Raw genomic sequence first — 20,216 nt, forward strand, 5'->3', positions numbered from 1 at the left:
CCGGGGCCGCCCAGCATGGCCTGCGGCAGCACCGGGCAACTAGGTCAGGATGCCCCAGGGACCCGCCCTCCTGGGGGACCCCCAGCCCCCCAGCCCCGCCTGCAGCTGCAGTGTGCCGCTGTGCGAGGGCGCCCCCAGTCCCTGTCTCCCCAGCACAGACTGGCTGTGCTGTGCCTGCAGGCCAGGATCCCCAGGATCGTGCAGGGGCAAGTAAGCAGGGCTGCTCCTTGGGCCACTCTGTTCTCCCAGGGACCCACCCTGGCACACAAGGTGGAGGGGTGTGGCAGGAGGGGCAGACCTCACTGAGACCTGATGACCCCAAAAGTAGGGCTGGGGCCAGTTTCCAAAACAAGCGCCAAGGGAGGCAGCTGTCAGCCCTCCACATGAATCCCAGCCAGGCCCTCATGGCCTCAAGGGGCCAGTTCAGCATGCACCAGGTCAGTGCCTGCACTCAGCTCATGGTGACATCACCCAGCATTCCCGAGGGGGTGGGGGTGGGAGGAGGCAGCTGGGCCCCGGTCCAGGACGGGGGTGGGTCGGGTGGACTCCGCACACAGTGGCTGAGACCTTGCTCCCCAGCTTCTCCACGGAACACCTAGAAGCTCTGAAGAGTCCCTTCGGAGCATGGGAGGGTCAGTGTGCCTGTCCTCTACAGAGCGGGCCCCCAGGATGGAGGGGAGTCTTGCAGGTCCTAGGCCACATTACCTGAGTGCCCCCTCTGGGCAGTGGTGTCCACAGAGTGGGTAGGGGAGTGAGGCTGGGTGTAAGCTGCTGACGGTGGCACTGGGCCCACCAAAGGGGCCCCTCACACCCTGCAAGGTCCGCTGAGCTGAGCCAAGCCTCACCCGTGCCGGCCCAGCTGCCACTCCAGCCTGCGCCCTGGGTCTCAGACGCCGCAGCCACAGGAAGGGGCCAGACAGTTTGTTAGCATGCCCGGTTTTTCCTTCTTTATTGAATGACTTTGAAGATGTAATTACAGCTGAAGGTGACGAGTTAGAGAGGACAGGTGCACTGAAGGTGAAGGCTGCTGGCCGACCCGGCTCGGGACAAGTGGCGACAGGAACGAGGGTTAAAAGGCATGAGCCGTGCAGCCCGTGGGCAGGTGGGTGGGCCCCGGGGCCCCCGGGAGAGGCCTGACTAAGCAGGCGGAGCCCCCAAGCAGCTGCAGAAGCAGAGCAGCCTCTGCCTCACGGTCCCCAAGGCCCACTCACACGCCGTCTCTAGGTGACTTCAGCCCCAAAAGGTAACGGGGGACTTCAGGACAGAAAACCTCAGAAGTAAAAAGGCTAATAAGTGTAGCAGAGTAATACCAGAGAAGTTATATACACAGGCGTTGACGGCCCCTCCTCAGAATGTCCGGTCACTCTAGGGGCCCTGCAGGGTTCCCAGCGGCCCTCCCCGCAGCAGGTGCAGCCGGGGCCGCTCAGTACACGGAGCTGTTCCGGATGCCGCAGCAGAGCACCATGCTCAGGATCATCTCGAAGATCTGCGGGGACGGGTGGGTGGGACTGTCAGCCCCCAGAGACTGTGGGGCTGCCTCGTGTGGATGCCTGGCCTGTGTACTCACCATGATCACGGCCACCACGATGGCTGCAATGCCAATGAGGTACAGCTTCCCCGAGAAGAGGTCATCGATCTTCTGGTGGCAGTCCTCCTGTGGGGGACAGCCCGCCGACGGTCAGGAGTGCAGGCCCTCGGGCCTCTCAGTGCAGCGGCTCAGGGTCATTGTGGCAAGAGAAGGGAGGGGCTCGATTCCCTGAAGATGTGCCACCAGGGCCTGGTCTCTGCCAGGTTATCTCACGTCCATGTTAAAGCAGACGTGGAGGGGGCGTCTGGGAGGCTCAGTGGGTGAAGCATCTGTCTTGGGTTCAGGGCAGGTCCCGGGTTCTGGGATCAATCCCCATGTTGGGCTCCCTGCTTAGGGAGTCTGCTTCTCCCTCTGCCCCTCCCCCTGCTCGTGCTCTCTTTCTCTCTCTCTCTCTCTCTCGCTCACTCTCTCAAAATCTTTAAAATAAATAAAGCAGATGTGGAAACGGAAGGTGCTGTGTGCAGAGCCGCACAAGCCACCAGGAGCCAGGGGCCCAACCCAGCTGGGCTGCTGGATGCAACGTGGGGCCAACCCTGGGCAGCCCAGTGGGCCCCATGTACCTTGAACAAGTTGCTAATGACGTTGCTGCCAGAGGGACACAGGCTGTTCTTGAGCATGGAGGTGGTGAGCGCGGAGAGCGTGCTTGAGCCGCAGCAGTTGAGCTACACGGAGGACACCTGCGGTCAGCCCGGGCCATGTGCACAGAGGACTGCAGGGACACGGCCAGGGACATACACCCCATGGGCTGCCCAAGCCCCAGGGGTGCCCCAGCCAGGGAGGGTCTGCTCTTCAGGAAGAACAGCCCAGGACTCCTCATCCCCTCCACCCTTGGCTGTGCTGCTCAGAGACCCCCACACCCAGGCCTTCCTACTGCCCATCCGGCTCACACAGGGGACCTGCAGGTCCCAGACAATTCCCGGGGGGGGGGGGGGTCCCAGATAGGGCTCCACGGCCCTCCAGCAGAAGGGCTTCCAGGTCTCCAGTGCCCCACGGAGACCAGATTCAACCCCAGCCAGGCCTCACTCACGGAGGACAACCCTCCCGCACCCCCAGCACCCCCTGCCGCACCGTCTCATGGAAGGTCTTCACCACGGCCTTGGCATTGTTGGCTTCGTCGTCCACCACGGCCTGCTGCAGAGCCTGGTCGTAGAATTGCTTCACATCCTTGGCGATCTGGGGGGAGGGTGTGTGGGAGGGCGGAGGTCACCCCACAGCAAGGACCACCCCAGGGAAGGGGGGTAAGCGGTTCACCTGGCTTTCCTGAGAAGATAATGCTTCCAGGGTAGACCAGGATTGCCCCCCATCACCACTCGAGGCTGGGAGACAGGTGGCCCTGCCTTCTCCTCAGCCCCCGCGCCACCTCCTCCAGAAAGCCCTCCGTGGCCTTTCTACCAGGCAGGCCCCAGGGGGAGCCCCAAAGAGCACCCTGCGATCCCAGGGTAGGCCCAACCTGAGTAGCAGGCGGGCACCCCTCCCTCCTGACCCCGCTGGGATGGGCCCCACCACCGTGATCCCGGGCTCACCTGGTCTTTGTTGACAAAGCCCCAGATGCCGGCAGCTACTTCACAGGCGAACAGGATGACGAGGCAGGTGAAGAACTGGGAAGGCCATGCAGGACCCAGAGGGGAGAGCAGAGACATGCGGGGTGAGAACAGGCGTGGGGCCACGCAGATGCCGGACGCCCGAGTGACCCGCAGGTGCATGTGTGGGGTTGGCCTCCACTCCGCACATCCCATCCAGGGAGCAGCCGTGTGGAGGTGAAAAAAGCGAGGGGGAAGACTCAGTCCCAGCAGTGACATGCCAGTGTTCTCAGCAGCCCTACAGGCTGGGGCTGGGTCCCCAAGGAAGCCCCTTCCACACCCCACTTCTCCCTCTGCCCACTGGAAGGGGGCATCGTGACACGGCCACCCACCGCCCCGTCTCCCGACTGCCTGGGCCTCTGTGTCCCCGTGGAGGTTGGCCCAAGGACTGGGACATGGCCCTATTGTTTCTGGCTTTTTACTAAAACCAGAGAGGAAAACTGTGGAACTCTTGAGTTTGGAACCAGACATCCCAGCAGTCAACCAGGACCGGATTTCAGGACCAGAAAGGGAATCTGGGCATTCTGGGCTAGGTCCCCAGGCTGCCCTGCGAGCCCCCCTCCACGGCCTCCCACACTGGCAAGGGGTGCCCCCAGCAGAGCTCCAAGCTCTGTCTCTGTGTCCCCCAGCCCCTCTCACGACCTTACCGTCCCCAGCAGGCACTGGGACTCCTGGATGGCCCCATAGCAGCCCAGGAACCCAACGAACATCATCACAGCGCCCACGGCAATGAGGATGTAGATGCCTTTGTGGGAGAGCAGGGACACCCTCAGTGAGCAGCGTCCCAAAGGCCACGGCCCCTCGCCAGCCATGTGTCCCACCTCCAGCCCAGGACTTGGGCCCCCCTGCCCTAGTGGAGGGCACTGCGGCCTGGCCGTCGGAGTGAGCACCCCCCTGCATGTCTGCACCTGGAGCCAGGCCGCTGAGGGGGCCCGGTGGGACTGACCGCCAGGAGCGAGCACTCAGAAGGCTCTGCCCTCAGAGCTTCACACGGAACTGCTCCCAGGGTGAGGCCCGTGCAGCCTGCACCCACTCTGGTTCCCAAGAGCCCCTGGGATGAGGTGATGACCACAAAGGATCATCCCCTCCAGGTGCACAGGGCCCTGCTCTTGGCCCAAGGGGAGAGGAGGGGACATAACCCCAGGAGGGGGCTTGAGCCAGCTTCCAAGGCCCTGATCCTGAGGACCGGAGCCTGCTGGATGAGGGGGCCTGGCCCCATGGAGGATGGCATGGTGATAGCACACAGGGGCTGCCCACCAGGCTGGGCACGAGCTCCTGGGCAAGCAGGGAGGGCCACCAGTGCGGGTGCCCCTGGCCCACCCACACAGGGCCCTGAGACCACTGGGAGACGCCAACTGTGGCCTTCCAGCAATCCTGGGCCTGGGCCTGTCCCCCTGCCATCACAGCAGCCCAAGCCCCTGTCCATACAGCCAAGGCCCCAGGTTCCAGGGTCTGGCCAGCCTGGCATCCAGGCCCAAAAGCTGTGCTGGGAAATGGCCGAGGGCCTCCTCCTGGCCAAAGCCTCTGGACAGCACTCAGTGGACCTGGCGGAAGAGAGTCCTCCGGCCATGGCTGGCTCGGGGCTTCCTGCTCAGGGGGCACAGCACCCTGCAGCTCAGTCTCCCTGCCCTCAGACCTCAAGGAAACATGGGTCCCCAATCCTGTCTCACTACGGGAGCTTGGGCACACTGCAACAGGTGCAGGGAGGAGCTGCCAGATGTTCTAGGTCATGCCAGGGGCCAGACACCCAGTGGCAGGCGTCTGACCCGCAGCTCCTCGAGAATCCTGGGGTCTGGTTCCCACAAGTGTGGCTGGGGACCCACCAGGCCCTGTGGCATTGCCTGGGGTGTCGAGTGTGCCCTGCTAACCTGCCCCCCTGCCAGCATCAGACAAAGAACCCTTGTCAGGGCCTACATCTGCTCCCCCACTGCCCTGGCAGGTTTGGTCCACCTTGGGGCCAGCGGGAGGCTCTAGAAGACCAGTCCTTGATGGGCAGGGACACAGCAGCCCATGGGGGACACAGAAGCAGCTCAGGCCTAGGGCTGACAGGCCCTGCCTCCACTCAGCCCTCCAGGTGGCCCAGGGGCTGGAGCTGCCTCCCCAGGGCAGGCTCCCCTCAGTGTGTAAGCCAAGGTCAGCCTCATGGCAACAGCCCAATGTAGTAGCTGTGAGGGACAGCCTCTGGACAACACCCGCTTTGCCCCCTATAAGCTTCTCCTATGGGACCTCTTCCCCGCAGGAGCTCGGGCACAGTCCTGCAGCCTCACTCCTCCCAGCCTGGGCCCGAGCTTGTGACCAGTGTCCCCTGCCTGCCCAGCCCATACCTGGCCTGCACCCAGGGAGCCTTCAGCTCCTCTACCATGCTGGGCCAGACGGAGGGCTATAAGTGCAGGGGCAGCTCTGGCCATGGGGCGGGAGGGTGACCTCTTCCCAAACCACTGCCCACACCCATGGCATGCTGGGTCCCGGAGAGGGTGCACAGACAGCAGCAGCCCACGGGCAGGATGCGGGGTCCAGCCCAGTGGTTGTGGGGAAGGGGAGGCAACCTCTGGGAGGAAGGCCTGTAGGACAAGTGGGCAAAGCTGAAAGTCCCACTCCTGAGGGTGCCCAGGCCCTGGTGGGGGTCCCCATGTGCATCCCTGGAGCAGGCAAGCAGAGGGGCCCTGTCCTCCAGAGACTCAAACCTGGGAGAGGCCCCACCACCCAGGGGAGCCTAGGAATCTGGAGATGGAGGCCTGGGAGCCCCCCTCCCCCCAGGTCAGCTGGCCCTGGGAGGCCACTGCCAGAGCCACAGGCTCCCATCTCCAGGGAAGAAAGGGGCCACCTCATTGATGCTCCGGAGTCAGACCTCTCGACCCTGCAGGTCACAGAGGGTCATGGGCTGGGATGGGGCATACATGCCCCCTATGCTCCTGGGGTGTCCTGGGCCATCCCCACTCCAGCAACCGAGTGTGATCCTAAGTGTGTGTGGGGGGGAGTGGGGGCACCGAACACCAGCTGGGAAGGACCCAGACCCTGTCGAGGCCACATGCAGTGCACCAGGCCAGTGGGGTGGCTCTGGTCCTAATACAGAGCCCCGCAACCTAGAGGCCTACACATACTTCCTGCCTTGCTGCTAGGCCTTTGGGGAGGAGGAGGGCCATGCCAGGCCTTCCTTTAAAGGACAGAAACAAGACTTCCAGAGCCCCATGAGGGCCAGGCCCTGCCTCCCGCTGGCTCAGGACCAACCTAAGGAGGAGTGCAGCTCTGCAAGGCAAGGGGGGCAGGGGTGGGGGCTCAACCCCCAGCCCCACGGACACCCTGAGGGCACAGCTGCTGCCTGGGAGGCAGACACGCAGCCTAATAAGGCAGCAAGGTGTGGCTGGGGAGGCCTGAGGCACACTGGCCCCTGCCTCACCCAGGGCCCAGAGTCCCCCTCCCCTCAGGGGCCTCAGCGGCCCAGGCAGGCATCCAGCCCCGCCCCTGCCCAGGGAGCCTCCCCTGAAATACCCACCATGAGACAGCTCCCGCTCCTGCCTGCCCCGAATCCGCCCCCAGAGGCCAACTGGTGAGTCCCAACCACCCACACACCCTGGGATGTTCCAAACTTGCCTGGCAGCCTGGTTCCTGCCCCATGCACCCCCCACCCAGCCAGGCTGGACCACCTCTGAACGCCCCCCCCCCCCAGGGCCCCAGGCTGACCTGACTCCACCCACAGTATCTCTGTCTCACTCTCTCCCCAAGAGCCCCCGCTGGCAGGCCTCCTCCACACCCAGCAGCCCAGCACTGCAGCAAGCCCCACTGGCCTGGCCCATGCCCTGCCTCCTCCTGGAAGCCCTTCCTGACCACCTGTTGGCAGACACCCTGGTGGATCTCGTTCCTGCTGGCCCCCAGCCCAGTGCCAGCCAGGTCCTGGGCCCACCCCACATGCACTTACCTACATAGAAGGTGTTGGGTGCGGGCCTGTCCCCGAGCTCCAGATAGAGGAGGTTGGTGGTCTGTGGGTCATGGCGCAGCCACAGGGCCACACCCAGGATCACGCCTCCAGCCAACTGGGGAAAGAACGGGTCCAGGGTTACTTGCAGTGCTGAGTATGGGCTATACCATTCCCTGAACGCCCACTGAGGCAGGTGTGGGACCCTCGGCTCCACCGGCCAGTGGGCCCAGGGCGGCCCCCTCCAGGTGGCTCCACATGTCTGTTTCACTGACCTGGTGTTTGAGATGCCCCAGGAAGGAAGGCCTGGATATTGGGCCCACATCCCCGATACTGATGGGACACACTTATGTCAAAACAGCACTTATATTTTATCTGGAGCTCAAATTCAACTGGATGTCCTTTATTTTTACTTGCTAATCCGGCCACAATCCACACCAGACCTGAGCACCCCAGGGACCTCTAGGCCCTCCTCCAAAGGGGTGGCTTCAGCAGCCCTCTGCTCATCTGGGAACCCCATGGAGGGGACTCCAAGTCTTTGGTGCCTGGAGAGAGAGGGGTGGGGATCTGATGCCACCAGGGCCCTGGTGGGGCTGATGGAGGAACTAGATAAGGCGAGGCCGCAGAGGCTGGTGGCATCCAGGAAGCTGCAGGGCGAGGGGCCCGGCTGTCTGTGGGATAAATCCTTGCTGCTGTCAGCCCTGGGAAGGGAAGCCACTACAGGAGGAAGGAAGCACGCTGTGCTCCCAGAGGCCAGGGGAGGGGCTGCCCGAGCAGCTGGGGCAGGAAAGGGGGCTGTGCTCAGAGCCTGGCAGGAGAACAGGAGCTTCCGGCTCTGGTAGGCCCTTCAGAGACTCACCGTCCTTCGAGCACAGGGCACCTACGGAGGGTGGGGAGGGGGAGGCCCTGAAGGGAAACAAAGACCAGGGCCTGGCCTACACATGAGCATCTCACCAGCCCAAGCCAGTGGCCTGCTGCCCTCTGGGCCACCTTCCAGGTCCCTGGCCTCCTCTCTGCCGGGCTGTCCCAGCCCTGGATGCCCCACTGAGGTGGAATCTGCTCCCAGGGCTACAAGCCTTGGCGCAGGCTGGAGGGCCTAGCTGCGCAGCCATCCGCTCCTGGCTTCCTCTTCCTACCATGCGTGGCCTGGCAACTGAGGCCATCCCCCAACCTGCCTCCGCAGCACCAGACACGGACCTCAGCCCCCTGCCCCTGCAACAGGACCAGAGCTATGTGACCTACGGGGAGCAGAAACTGAGAAGTAGACCTCAAGGAAAGCACCTGCCCTGAGGCCCGGCCAGGGAGCAGACCCCTGACATGGTGGGTGGGGCCAACCTGCTCAGTGGGGCATGAGTGACTGAGCCCCAGCACTGCGGGCTGCCCCACAGAAAGCCCCAGCAGCTGCCCAGGCCTTTCTCCTCTGGGCTCAGCTACTGGTAAGACTGGGGGTGGGGGGCTGGCTTCCACACACCAAGCGAGGGTGCTCTGTCCACGCCCCTCCAGCCTGGGGTTTCTATTTCCCAGCACACCTCTCCCAAAGTTCCAGGTCTGGTCAGGGAGGGCCAGCCAAGGCTCTGCAGCTCCATCCTGTACTCCAGCAAGTATGGGGAGTTCCACCAAAGGCCTACTGTGCACCTGCTCTGGCCAGGGTCCCCTTCCACGGCCCTGTGGACACCGCACAGCCCTCCAAGGGCAGGGCCCTGGGCTCCCAGCACCCTGTGCCTCTCTGTGACACCTGTCACTGACAGGAGAGGCCAGAGGGCCCATGGGACAGTGGGGGCAGGGCGGGCGCCCCAGAGCCCTCAGCTCCTCCCGAGGTGGCTGCCATCTGTGGCTCCAAGGGAGGCGGCGCAAAGTGGCTGAGGGTTGCCGTGGTAACTCTGGCTTGAAACCGTTACTTGTTCTGTTTTGAAACTGTGGTCCAGAGCTGCCTTTGTGAGATGTTCCAGGGCGGAGGGGGAGGGGTGGGGAAGCCCCTGTCCTGGGCCTCCCTCTGTAGTCCCTCTGTAGTCCCAGAGCCCTGGCCACAAGCCCCAACTCAGCCTCCCCATCCCCATCAGTGCAGTGGTGCAGGCCCCCTGGCCAGGCTGGGACTGCTCCTCGTGCAGCCCCTTCACCCCAGGAGCTGGGGAGACAAGTGTCTTGGGGTGCACAGTCCTAACAGAAGTGTGGTTTGGACTGTACTCCTCCTAACCTCCAGCTGCCACCTCTGCCCCTTTGGAAGGGCTTTCCTGCAGACTCCTCTGTGGCCCCCAGGCCCTCACACCTGCGGGGTAACAACAGGGAAGCTGGTCCCACCTTTGGAGCTGGGGAGGGCCTGGTGCTGATGTGCCCCCAGTTGCTGCCCCAGTCTGCCCTCCCTGAGCAGACCCCCTGGGTAGGGCCAGGCGAACACAGTGGTGGGAGGACCATCCCGTTTCCAGATGAGGAAACCCACATGGCAGGGGGCAGATGTTCACCTCAGGTCGCCTGCAAGGGAGAGGCCCACCCAGGTGGCACCCTGCCCCAAAGGGGGTTGGAAAGCTGTCTGCAGGGAAGGGAGGGCTCCTGTCCCCCCATCTGCATGCTGATGGGAATGTGGAAGGAGCAGTGGGGCGGTCTGCTTGTGCCCCGCACCTGCTACCCCAGGAGTTCGCCCAGAGACTGAGTGACTCAAGTGTCCACACCACGACCTGGGCCCCAGTGTTCCCAGCCCCAAACTGGGCCCCACCCATTTGTCCTTCACTGGCGGTCAGATGGGACAAACAGAGGCAAAGGGGGGTGCGGCCACATAGGGGAGTCCCAGCGGCAGAAAGAAGTGTGCCACTCGGTTGATAACTGTGAGGAATGACAGAAGCCAGACCAAGAAGAAAAAAGTTCCCTTTATACAAAGGTGTCAGAAATGCTAATTATGCGCTGTGACAGACCACAGGCCCTGGCCGCCTGGGGTGGGGGAGGGATCCTGAGGCCCCGGGAACGCTTTGGGGACTGATGGATGTGTCCATGATTGATCACGAGGCGGCAGCAGCCACAGGGGTCTGCCCGTGTCAAAACTCAGCAAGCTGTGCTCCTGAAATACATACTGTGTACCTCACGCCCCATAAAGCCGTTTTAAAACCCCCAGCGGCCCAGCCAATCCTTGAAGGTGGAACTTGTAAGCAAGGCTCTCAGGGGCCAATATTTTGGGTCCCAAAGGATCCAGACTGCCATGCCGGTGCCACCTGGGCCCCGAGGTGAGGAGCCGGATGTGCCACACTCCCTGAGGCTCCCCAGGCCTGCAGCGAGCACCTGGACATGGTGCGCTGACGTCTTGCCCACAGAACCCATGTCTGAGCATCCAAGAAGGGGAATGGTGGAGCATGAATGTATGTTCCAGAACAGGAGTCCAGCCCTGGGGGACAGCAGGGGTAGGGGCAGGGCCGGAGGGCAGGGCCGGAGCACGGCGGCCAAGCGTGTGCCCTGCGCCACCCTGGGGTCACCTCCATGTCTTTGTGCGTCCTCATCCCCTTTGTAAGATGAAGGTACAAAGTTAGCTAACATCCCCATGGTGCCTAGCACAACGCCACTGTACGCGGCTGGCTCACGAGGACACGAGCAGCGAGAGTCCCAGCAAGTGGACCAGCAGTGGTGCCGTCCCCAACCCAGGGTCACCGCTGCCATCTGCTCCCGCCCCGGGAGGGCCGTGCCCGGAGAAGCCTGGCAGCAGGGCAGGCAGGGGTGCGGGGGCGGGTGCCAGCGAGCCGGGCCCGGGGGAGGGTCCAGCAGCGGGGATGGTGTGCCCGGTTCAGGGCCTTGTGAAAGCTTCTGTTTCTGTTTCTTTTTTCTTCCGTTCTGAGAACTAATAACTAACGGCGTCAGATGAGACAGGAGGGGACTGCCAGGCACGCTGGGTTCCTGCCCGGCCCGCCTGCCGTTTCCAAGAAGCGGCTGAAAGGGAGTGAGACAGAGCGGGTGCTGCCCGGACAGGCCTGGGGCGGCCGTGCCCTGGGCTGGCAGGGCCTCCACGGCCCGAGTGCTCAGCCCAGTCCCACCCACATGGGGCCGCGGGCAGCAAGGACAGTGCACGTCATTCACACCCTCTCAGCAGCGCAGGGTGCCTGGGTGCAGGGGTGTGTGGGGGAGAGCCCCACTACGAGGAGGGTGGGGGCACCAGGCTCCAGGCCAGCTCTGCTCCCTGACCCCCCACGTCCAGGGATATGTCCACTCGCGGGAACACATGCCAGGAAGCACCCACTTGGCTAGGGCTCCGGTGGAGACCCCCCCCCCCCCCCACCTGACCAACAGAGCAGTGAAGGCCAGAGGCAGGAAGTAAGGCTGAAAATGCTCTCAGGGACATGGGGCTAAATCAGAGGGAAGAGGTGCGGCACAGATGCTTTTAGGATGGGCTGCAGGGCAGGGGGGGTCCTGACGCCACCCCTCGGGCTGCATAGGGGTCCTGGGTTCCTGCACCCTGACCCTCGCTCCCCACGCACAATGAGTGGACATGGCCAGACTCCTCCCTGGGTGACACAGGCCCAACTCAGGCCTTCCTGGGGGGGTGCGGGGGGGTGGGCAGCTGCCCCCATTGTGGCCTCTGGGAGCAGCTCAAGGCAGGAAGTGTGGAGGGAAGTGTGGAGGGAAGAGCGGAGACCCTCACCTTGGGCAGGAAGCAGAGCCTCTCCAGAGGCCCCCGGATCTCAGGAAGCCTCCTGGCCCGCATCCAAGAGTAGGTAGAAAAGGGGTCATGACCCAGGCCTTCCCACTAGCTAAGGAGATGCAGGAGCCACTTGCCACCAAGAAGTGAGTGTAGGCCCCTTCCACATCCCTGCCACCTCTAGGGGCACCTGAGAGCCACTTCAGGGCCAGACCCTCATCTCACGCACGGCCCAATCCCTGGGTAGTGAAGCCAGGGGTGTCCTACTCCCCTGCCCCAAACCCACTGCACTGTGGGAAGCCCCTCTGCCTCCTGGGCCCCTGCAGACATCCAAGGGACCTGCCAGAGAAGGACACAGGTCAGGCTGCAGCAGGCCACATGTATTGGACAAGGAGGATCTGGGTGGCCCAGAATCTACCAGAGAGTGAGATGGGGGGTGGGGGTTCAGGCAGGGGAGCAGAGAACAGGTGGAGGGCTCCCAGGGTGCATCAGGACAGCCTGGTCCCATCCCGGGGAGCCCCAGCCCTGGAGCCATGCCAGGCTGTGAAGCACTGGACCTCCTCACATGGTCACTTGGGGACCTCAGCCTCCTAGTGCCCTAGCAAGCCTGATGATGGCCAGGCCCCAAGGGGGCAGCTCCAGCCCAGGGCCCTGGGGAGCATTACCTTGTATGAGCTGGAGCTCTTATCACCCTGGCAACAAAGTGAAAGGTCGCCTGTCCGAAAGGTGGGTGGCCGAGCCCCTGGGCTAGGAAGCAGTGCGGGCCAAGCAGAGCCACAGCTATGTGAGAGGGTGAGCTCCCTGCGAGCTTGCAGCAGGACCATGGTTGGTGGTTCCCAAACCCACTGCCTCTTGAAGCCCCCACATCTTCCCCCCAAGACCAAGGACATTGAACTCCTGGGTTCAGGCCTCCCAGCGCCAGGACTGGAGACCCAGGGAGGCGGGTAGTTCTCACTCCCGTTACCCCAGCCGCACACAGGCACCTCCCTGCCACAGGTCCCAGCCTGAGCTTCACGTCTACTGTCAGGAGCCAGCCGTCAGCTGCGGCACAGAATCAACCCCAGAACCCACCCATAGGCGATAGCACAGGTAAGACAGGTTACAGGGAGCTGTTCTACGTCCCCCCAGGGCAACTTATAACCCAGGCCAACCCGGGTGTGGGACGGCACAGATGCTAGGGTGGGTCACCCAGCCGCGGACTCTGCAGGGCGGGTGGCCCTGGCTTCCTGTCTTTCATCATCTTGACAATGACCATGTCACCCAGTCACCAGAGATAGGTGGGGAGCGCTAACTTTCCAAAGTCAGAGTCGGGGACAAGGAGACATGAACCCCCAGGACCTGGCTGTGCTGCCAGCCCCCCACCCCCAGGCCTGGAGCACCCTCCCTTTGGCCAGCCCCCACGTCATGCCCAGGGAAGGTGGCCTCCCCGTCCCTGGCAGCTAGCTTACGCAGTAAGGGAAATCCTCAGCCAGTCTGTTGGGCATGGGCCCCTGCCTGCCCGTGGGGACTCCCCTAGCATCTGGGGGTGCACCTGGAAGCCCCCAAGTGGTATTGTGTGAATCAGCACCGGGGGGGGGGGTGCTTAGGCCAGGCCCCAAAGTAGAAACTATGTATACTTTGCGGGGAGTGGACCCTGAGAGGTCTAGAGGTTTTCTGGAAGCACACTGGATCAAACCACATTGTGTAGGGCACACTAGAAAATAAGTTGGGAGGAGGGTCCTGAGGGCCGATTCCAGGCAGGTCTAGTTCTCAGTCAAGGACGAGGCACCTGGCCATGGGCAGCTTCAGGCCTGAAAACCACCCAGCCCTCACCACGTGCCCCAGGCTGGGGCCTGGGGTGCCAGGGCCAGAGGCAGAGCTCCTGTGTGTCTCCTCCATCCCCACCCCAAAACACTGGGCCAGTGCAAAGGTGATCGATCATCAGCCTCTCCCACAGGGCCTGGACTTTGGCTTATTGATTGGATGATCCAGGTTCTACCCTCACAGGGTTTCAGGTGCTGAAATAAAGCCATGGGGTGGATGATTTGGGGCGGGTCGGTTTCCCCATCCAGACTTAGAAGCAGTATGAGCTAGAGATAGGGGATCCACTGAACTTCTGGAGGCAGACCTCGGCTGGGTGTGGGGACCACACCAGCCAGGGTCCCAGGCCTCTTGCTACTTGGACATCCTCCTGGAGGGGGACCACTTCGCTCCAGGGACAGACCACAGACTTCCTCTTCTTGTCTCAGCCCAAAGCCGTTTATCCCACAACCAAAGCTCTGACACTCACTCCATCCACTCGCCCACCCCACTGAAGCCGGCACAGGAAATCCCCACCCCTACCCAGAGCCTGCCAGGGTCACACATCCCCTCTCCCGGAAGGAAGGCGAGAGCACCACTAAGTGACAGACAGTCATGTGCTGTCTGGAAGCAAGAATTAAATGCCAGTTAGTGAGGCTTCTAATCAGCCCTGTTCCGAGCCTCGTCTGGCTGCCCTGCCTCTGGAAGGCGGCCACCGAAGGCATTAGGCGAGAGGAGTGGCCAGGCCCAGGACGCTGTGCTCTCCTTGGCCAGCCTCCAGAGAGAGGCCTGTGATCATACCCACTTCACAGATGAGGAAAGCGAGCGGGGCTCACGCATGCCAGCTGCCTGCCCCAGGTCACAGGGAGGGAGCCTCTGCTCTTCCTGAAATGCCCAGCAGCAGGAGCCTAGAGGGTCACAGGCTTCTGCCAGGAAGCTCCGGGTCCCACCCCCAACCGGGAGGATTTCCATGCTGCGGGGCAGGGTGTCTGCGCCATCGTCTCCCAGGCTTGGCCATGGTTGCTGCTTGCAGTCTTACTCGTGGCTTGATGCCTGCCAGGCCAGGGAGCCCCAAAGTCAGGCTGTGGTCAGGCATGCTGAGTGCATGCCACCTGGGGCCCCAAAGTCCTGGTTCCAGGAGGAGAGAGACGCACCTGGGGAAGCCAGCCTGGCTGCCTTTGAGGCCTGTTCCCATGTGTGAGCCTTTTCACTCTCTGAAATGAAACTTTTAAAACTGCCCCGATGCAGGTACCCACTGTCAAAGTCTCCTCCTGGCTCCCCCTCAGCACCCACTCCTGTACGGTGGCCACGGTGCGCAGTGAGCGAGTCAGGCCAGGCACTGGGGGGCCCTCCCTCACCCACCACTCTCTGGGGCACCCGAAACCCCTTCCCTGAGGCACTGCCCACACCGGACAAGGACAGCAGGACAGCAGTCTTCCTGCCGGCCATCCGTGCCCTACGACCACCTCCTGAGCTCGCCTGTAAGGGTGTTAGCTAATCTGCCAGCCCCAGGAGACAGGACATGGCAAACGTCCACCTCAGGGGGCAGGACTCCAAGGCCCAGGACTGCAGCAGAGGGGACAGTGCTCCACCACCCAGAACCAGCCCCGCGGCACCATGCTGCCAGCCAGGTGAGGCGGGACGCCCACACAGAGAGGGGCTCTGCCACAGTGGTGGCCCCCAGCCCCACCTTGCTCAGCTCTGCATGTCTGTTGCAGGGGTGGGTGGGACTGAGGCAACTGGACCGTGGGACGCAGCGCTGAGTGCTCAGCTGGGTGGCTGGGAGAGGAGAGGCCTGGAAACGTTTCCTCAAGCCTCAATGAAGAGCAGCCCCTGGGGATGTGTCAGGCCTCTGCCCAGCTGCCTGGGGAACTACCGGACTCGCTCAAGCAGAGCTGGGAGGTGAGCGCGGGCTGCCCTGTAGACCTCCCACGCTGGGCAACGGGGAGGGACTTACCCGGCGCTGACACTCAGCCCAAGAACAAGAATCTACTCCAGAAGACAGCCTCTATGTCTGTCTACCCTCCACTTCCTGGTCAGGGTCCTCACCCCACATCCAGGCTCTGCTGGTAGGGGAGGGGCTCAAAGGCCAGCAGAGGGGTGTCTGGGTGTCCCTTCACCCCGACCCCTATACACCCAGGCCATAGCAGGCAAATACTAAATTGACACTCAACACCACCTCTTCGGCAAAGACCCCAGGCATGGTTAAGGTCATACCTGGCCCATCCTGACAGTCCCCGTGCTCCCCAGTCCCCAGGCAGAGGCCAGTGGCCACAGCGAACCCCAGCTGTGCCTCCCACCCAGGCGGGGGGCAATGCCTCCACTTCACCCTCAGCTAAAGCTCAGTCCAGTCTCTGTCCCCGCCACCCCAAACACCTCACTGCCCCAAGATCCACACTGGGATCCTCAGATGTCCAGAACGGAAACAGATGTCCCCAATCCCACACACTTGCTCTGGGGACCGTTTTAAAAGTTTACCCTCTTGCGTCTACTTGGGAAATACACTGTCCAGCAGATGTTGTCATGGTCCTTTCCCAGAAGGAGTGAGCAGCCTGGGTGGCGAACAGCACAGAGCCACCCAGGAAGGTTCCCAGGTCCTGTGGGGGGTGGGGTAGGGGGGACCTGACTGGCCACGAGGAGGCAGGGCAGCGCCAGGAGAGGGGTTCCTGCACCCATTCGGGGCCCCTCCCCAACTCCAACACAGGCAGGAAACCGAAACAAAGCCAGAGCTCCAGCGTTCCTGGCCAGCAGTTACCACCCAGGCCAGGAAAACGCGACTTGCAGGTCAGCAGCCTGACGCCCCTGAGACCCTCCTGCACCCCAAGATGAACATCCTGTGGCTGCCTCTTTCCAAGGTGGACGTCCAAGCTCAGACCGAAGCCCAGACCTGGGCATCCCCTGGGACCCAGGCTCCGGAGGGGCCCAGAGGCGCTCGGGTCCACGGGGCCCCCTGCCCGCCCTGGCCCCACTCCCCTCAAAGCCTCTACCGCGTCCTGGCCGCGGCAGGCTGCAACCCCGGGCTGGGGGGGCAGTGCAGGGGGCCCCCACGGCCATCCCCGGGGCGGCAGGGCTTGCTGGGCCGGCCGTGGAGCGGAGGGCTCCCAGGACCCGCACCGAGCGCGCCCCCCCGCCCCCCGCCCCCCGCCGTCCTTCCAGGGGCGGCGGCCCGGATGAGCTCATGGGGGCGGGGCGCCGGGCGCCGGGCGCCCCGCCCCCCAGCCCCCTCGGTGCCCGCGGAGCAGGGTGGTCCCCCCACGGCGGCCCGCGGCCATCGCTCGGCGGGCACAGCCCCAGGCCCCCGGACGCCCCGGCCCGGCCCCGGCGCCCCGACAGCCGGCTCGCAGCACCCCTCCGCCGTCTGCCGGCCCAGGACCACCCCCCGCCCCGCGCCCACAGGTGGCCCCCTCTGCTCGGCCTAGCGGGGCGCGCGGCCTGCCGGCTCGGGGCGTCCCGGCCCCCGCCCCCCGCCCCCCGCCCCCCCGCCGGGCTCACCCAGAAGACGAAATTGAAGACGAAGAGCAGGTACTTGATGCACTTGGTGCAGCCCTCCACCCCCATGGCGGCGCGGGCGGCAGCGGCCTGCGGGGTGCGCGGGGCGGGCCGGGCCGGGGCGCGGGGCGCGGGGCGCGGGGCCTGGCGGGCGGCGGGGTGGGGCGCGGGCCCGGGGCGCGGGGGCTCGGGGGCTCGGGGCGCGGGGGCTCGGGGCGCGGGTACTCGGGGCGCGGGGCGCGGGAGGCCGGGCCGGGGCGCGCTGGGTCCACCGCCGCCGCTGCGCGCTCGCTCTCTGGCCGCGCGCGCGCCCCCGCCGCCTGTTATAGGGCGCTCCGGCCCCGCCCCGCCCCGCTCCGGCCCCGCCCCGCCCCGCTCCGGCCCCGCCCCGCCCCGCCCCCGGCCGCCCGAGCGCGCAGCCCCGCCCCCGGAGCGCGCGCTCGGCGGGGGTCAGACCTGGGTGCCCCCAGCCCAACGCCGGCCTAGCGGCGCCCTGCCAACACCTTCCCCTTCTCTCGGCCTTCCCCAGGCGCTTCGGACAATCCAAGGAGGCTCCCTGGAGGAGGTGATGCAGCAGCGAGTGCCCCCCAGGGTGGGTGGTGAGCCTGACAGCCAGCCGGCCTGGCTTGAAAATCCTGGTCATCCCACGGTAAGGGCAGTCGTTGAGCACGGTGACAGTGTCTGCTTGGAAAGGTCCCTGAGACGGTGACCGGTGTTAAATGTCCAGGAGACCCCAGCCACCTGTAGGACAGCCTCCAAACACTGTGTACTCTGCTCACCCTGGTGGAGGCCAGCCCCACAGTCAAGTCGGTTTTCTGAAGATGGGGGCGGGGGGCAGGCTGATGGGGATGCCGCCAGGAGGGGGCCCGTCAAGTGGGCAGTGCTTCTCCCCAGGTGACAGAGCGGACCTGTGGCCTGGTGACTCTCAGATGAAGAAGTGGAAATGTTCTGTGTAACCCTGGCACAAATGACTGCTGACCCCTTGACACGGGGCCAGTGCCACCACCCAGCAGGACCCAGATTTTTCATTGTACTTCACTGCGGTGGGAATGGCCCTGGGTGGCCAGCAGCTTCCTATTAGCCGGAGCAGCCCTAGCTTACTCCTGTCTCTGTACTCTTATTTCTGTAGTTTTCTTGGTGGTTAATTAAAAAAAATCTGTTCCGGGGGCACCTGACTGGCTCACTTGGTAGAGCATGGGACTCTTGATCTGGAGATGGTGAGTTCAAGCCCAGTGTTGGGTGTGGAGCCTACTTAAAAAAGAAGTTGGGGTATAAATAAAATATAATAATAAAATCAAAGTCCATCCTGGCTTCCTGCTTGTATAAGAGCTATGCGCATGTGTTTGTACATAGTGTAGTGTTTGTGTGTGTTGAGATAACGTTATAATAAAAATGGCTTACATCCTCACTTGGGGTCTGCCAGGGTTCCTTTTTTTTAAAAAAAAAAGATTATTTATTTATTTGAGAGAGAGAGGGAGAGGGAGTGTGCAAGCAGGAGGGAGAGGGAGAGGGAGAAGCAGGCTCCCCGTTGAGCAGGGAGCATGTTGGAGGGACCCTGAGATCCCAGGACCCAGGACCCTGAGATCGTGACCTGAGCCAAAGGCAGATGCTTCACCGACTGAGCTCCCCAGGTGGCCCTGCTAGGATTCTTTTTGTGGAAAAGGAGGCAGAAGAGGTCTCCAGGGTGACAGGATGCTTGCGTACATGTCCTGGGCACTCTGCTCTCCCATCAGGCCCCCACTGACCACAGTGATAGGTTCATTTCCTGCCAAAGCTGTGGGATGAATCCTCTGAGAAGGGCCTTCCCGGGGCCCTCTGGGAAGGGGAGCAGAGGGGGCTCATGAGCCCACCATCGGGGAGCTAGGTGGAGGGCAGAAGCTCCATCCACCGGCCCTCAGAACAAGTCAAGTCCAGCCAGCGTGTTTTGTCTTCAGGTGTGCATCCACTAGTTAGTGGGTGCCCCAGGTGCTACTCTAGATCCTGGCTGCGGGAGGTGGACAGCCAGGACCTCATCTCTCAAGGACCTTAGAACTTGCTCGAGGTGATGGATGTCACCCCACAACAATCAGGTCAATGCTGGGAAGGGCGGGAATTCCCAGGATAATTTAATAGTATCAGGTGGGCAGTCTCCCAGCACTGGGGGCATGGAGGAGTCCATGGTACACCGAGGCCCCGAGGACTGAGAAGGAGCTAGACCTGTGCGCTGCTGGGGAAGAGCATTCCAGGCAAAGGGGGTACATTTGGAGGAGAAGAAATAAGCCAGGAGATGGGGGCAGAAAGGGGCAAGAGAGCTAGATGCTGATGTAGGGGGCCAGCAGTTGGGTCTGAAGCCCAGCATGGAGCTGTGTTAGATCTGACTACGGGGGCGGGGGGCCACCTGAGGGTCTCTGCACAGGCCTGGCTGCTGCACTGAATGGGGGCATATGTCAGCAGGTGCCTCAGCCCCGCAGAGGAATCCACGCTACACGCCCCCGGGCTCACAGAGGAAATGGGCCACCTCTGGGTGCCTGGCACAGGTGGGCTCTGCCCTGGGACCACCTCCGAAGTGCTCTATCCAGTGGCCCACCAACTTGACCTTGTGGGGACTACAGGGGACCCACCAGCAGTGGTTCTGGGCTCTCTAGAGACTCAGCAGTAGGAGATGTAAGGAGGTCCAATGTTGCACACTGGCTCACGTGCTCGAGAAGCCCAGGATGCCCCACTGCCTGCCGCCTGCACGCCAGGGACCTGGGAAGGCTGATGCTATGATTCAGCCTGAGCCTGTAGGCCTGGGAACCAGGGCACCGGCGGTGTAAGTCCCAGTTCCAGGGCCAGAGAAGATGAGATAAGATGTCCCAGCTCAGCGGGTGAGGCAGACAAGGAGGCAAATCCCTCTTTCCTCCTTCTCCTGGTCTATCCAGGCCTTAAGGGGCCTGGGTGAGGCCCACCCACTCTGGGGAGGGCCATCTACTGTGCCGAGTCTGCTGATTCGAGCTCATGTCGTCCAGAGATACCCTTCCAGACGTCCCCAGAAATCACGGCCAGTCTGGTCACCCAGCAGCTGCTCACCCTGACATGCAAAGCTAAACATCACGGGTGGCAGTGAGATGACATAGGTTGGAGCAATGGGGGCAGGTGGGCATTCAGGGGGCACATCTGAGAAAGGACGAGCACCCAGAGGGGCTGCTAGAGAATGAGGGACTGACTTGCCTGTACTGTGTGCCTGGGACAGGGAGAGACACCATCCTGTGAGGGGCTGGCTGCCCTGAGGGCAAG

General features: G+C 63.3%; 1 protein-coding gene across 1 annotated transcript; it reads right to left on the reverse strand.

The window, feature by feature from the left end:
- Positions 1-920: 920 nt before the first annotated feature.
- On the reverse strand, positions 921-17,148 carry CD81 (CD81 molecule). Its single transcript, XM_072758723.1, has 8 exons — positions 16,965-17,148; positions 7,085-7,199; positions 3,816-3,913; positions 3,112-3,186; positions 2,657-2,761; positions 2,149-2,250; positions 1,568-1,654; positions 921-1,486 (listed from the first exon to the last, which is right to left on the reverse strand). Exons 1-8 carry the CDS (start codon positions 17,028-17,030, stop codon positions 1,424-1,426), a joined length of 711 nt encoding a protein of 236 aa, XP_072614824.1. The 5' UTR covers positions 17,031-17,148; the 3' UTR covers positions 921-1,423.
- Positions 17,149-20,216: the final 3,068 nt, after the last annotated feature.

Source organism: Vulpes vulpes, chromosome 5, assembly GCF_048418805.1.
Source record: "Vulpes vulpes isolate BD-2025 chromosome 5, VulVul3, whole genome shotgun sequence".
In the NCBI taxonomy this organism is placed as follows: domain Eukaryota; kingdom Metazoa; phylum Chordata; class Mammalia; order Carnivora; family Canidae; genus Vulpes; species Vulpes vulpes.

Coding starts and splice junctions, on each gene's coding strand:
- CD81 (XM_072758723.1), bottom strand. CDS start 17,030: ATGGGGGTGGAGGGCTGCACCAAGTGCATCAAGTACCTGCTCTTCGTC. Junction 2,762..3,111: donor GCTTTGTCAACAAAGACCAG/GTGAGCCCGGGA, acceptor CCCTCCCCCCAG/ATCGCCAAGGATGTGAAGCA. Junction 1,655..2,148: donor TCATTAGCAACTTGTTCAAG/GTACATGGGGCC, acceptor TGTCCCCCACAG/GAGGACTGCCACCAGAAGAT.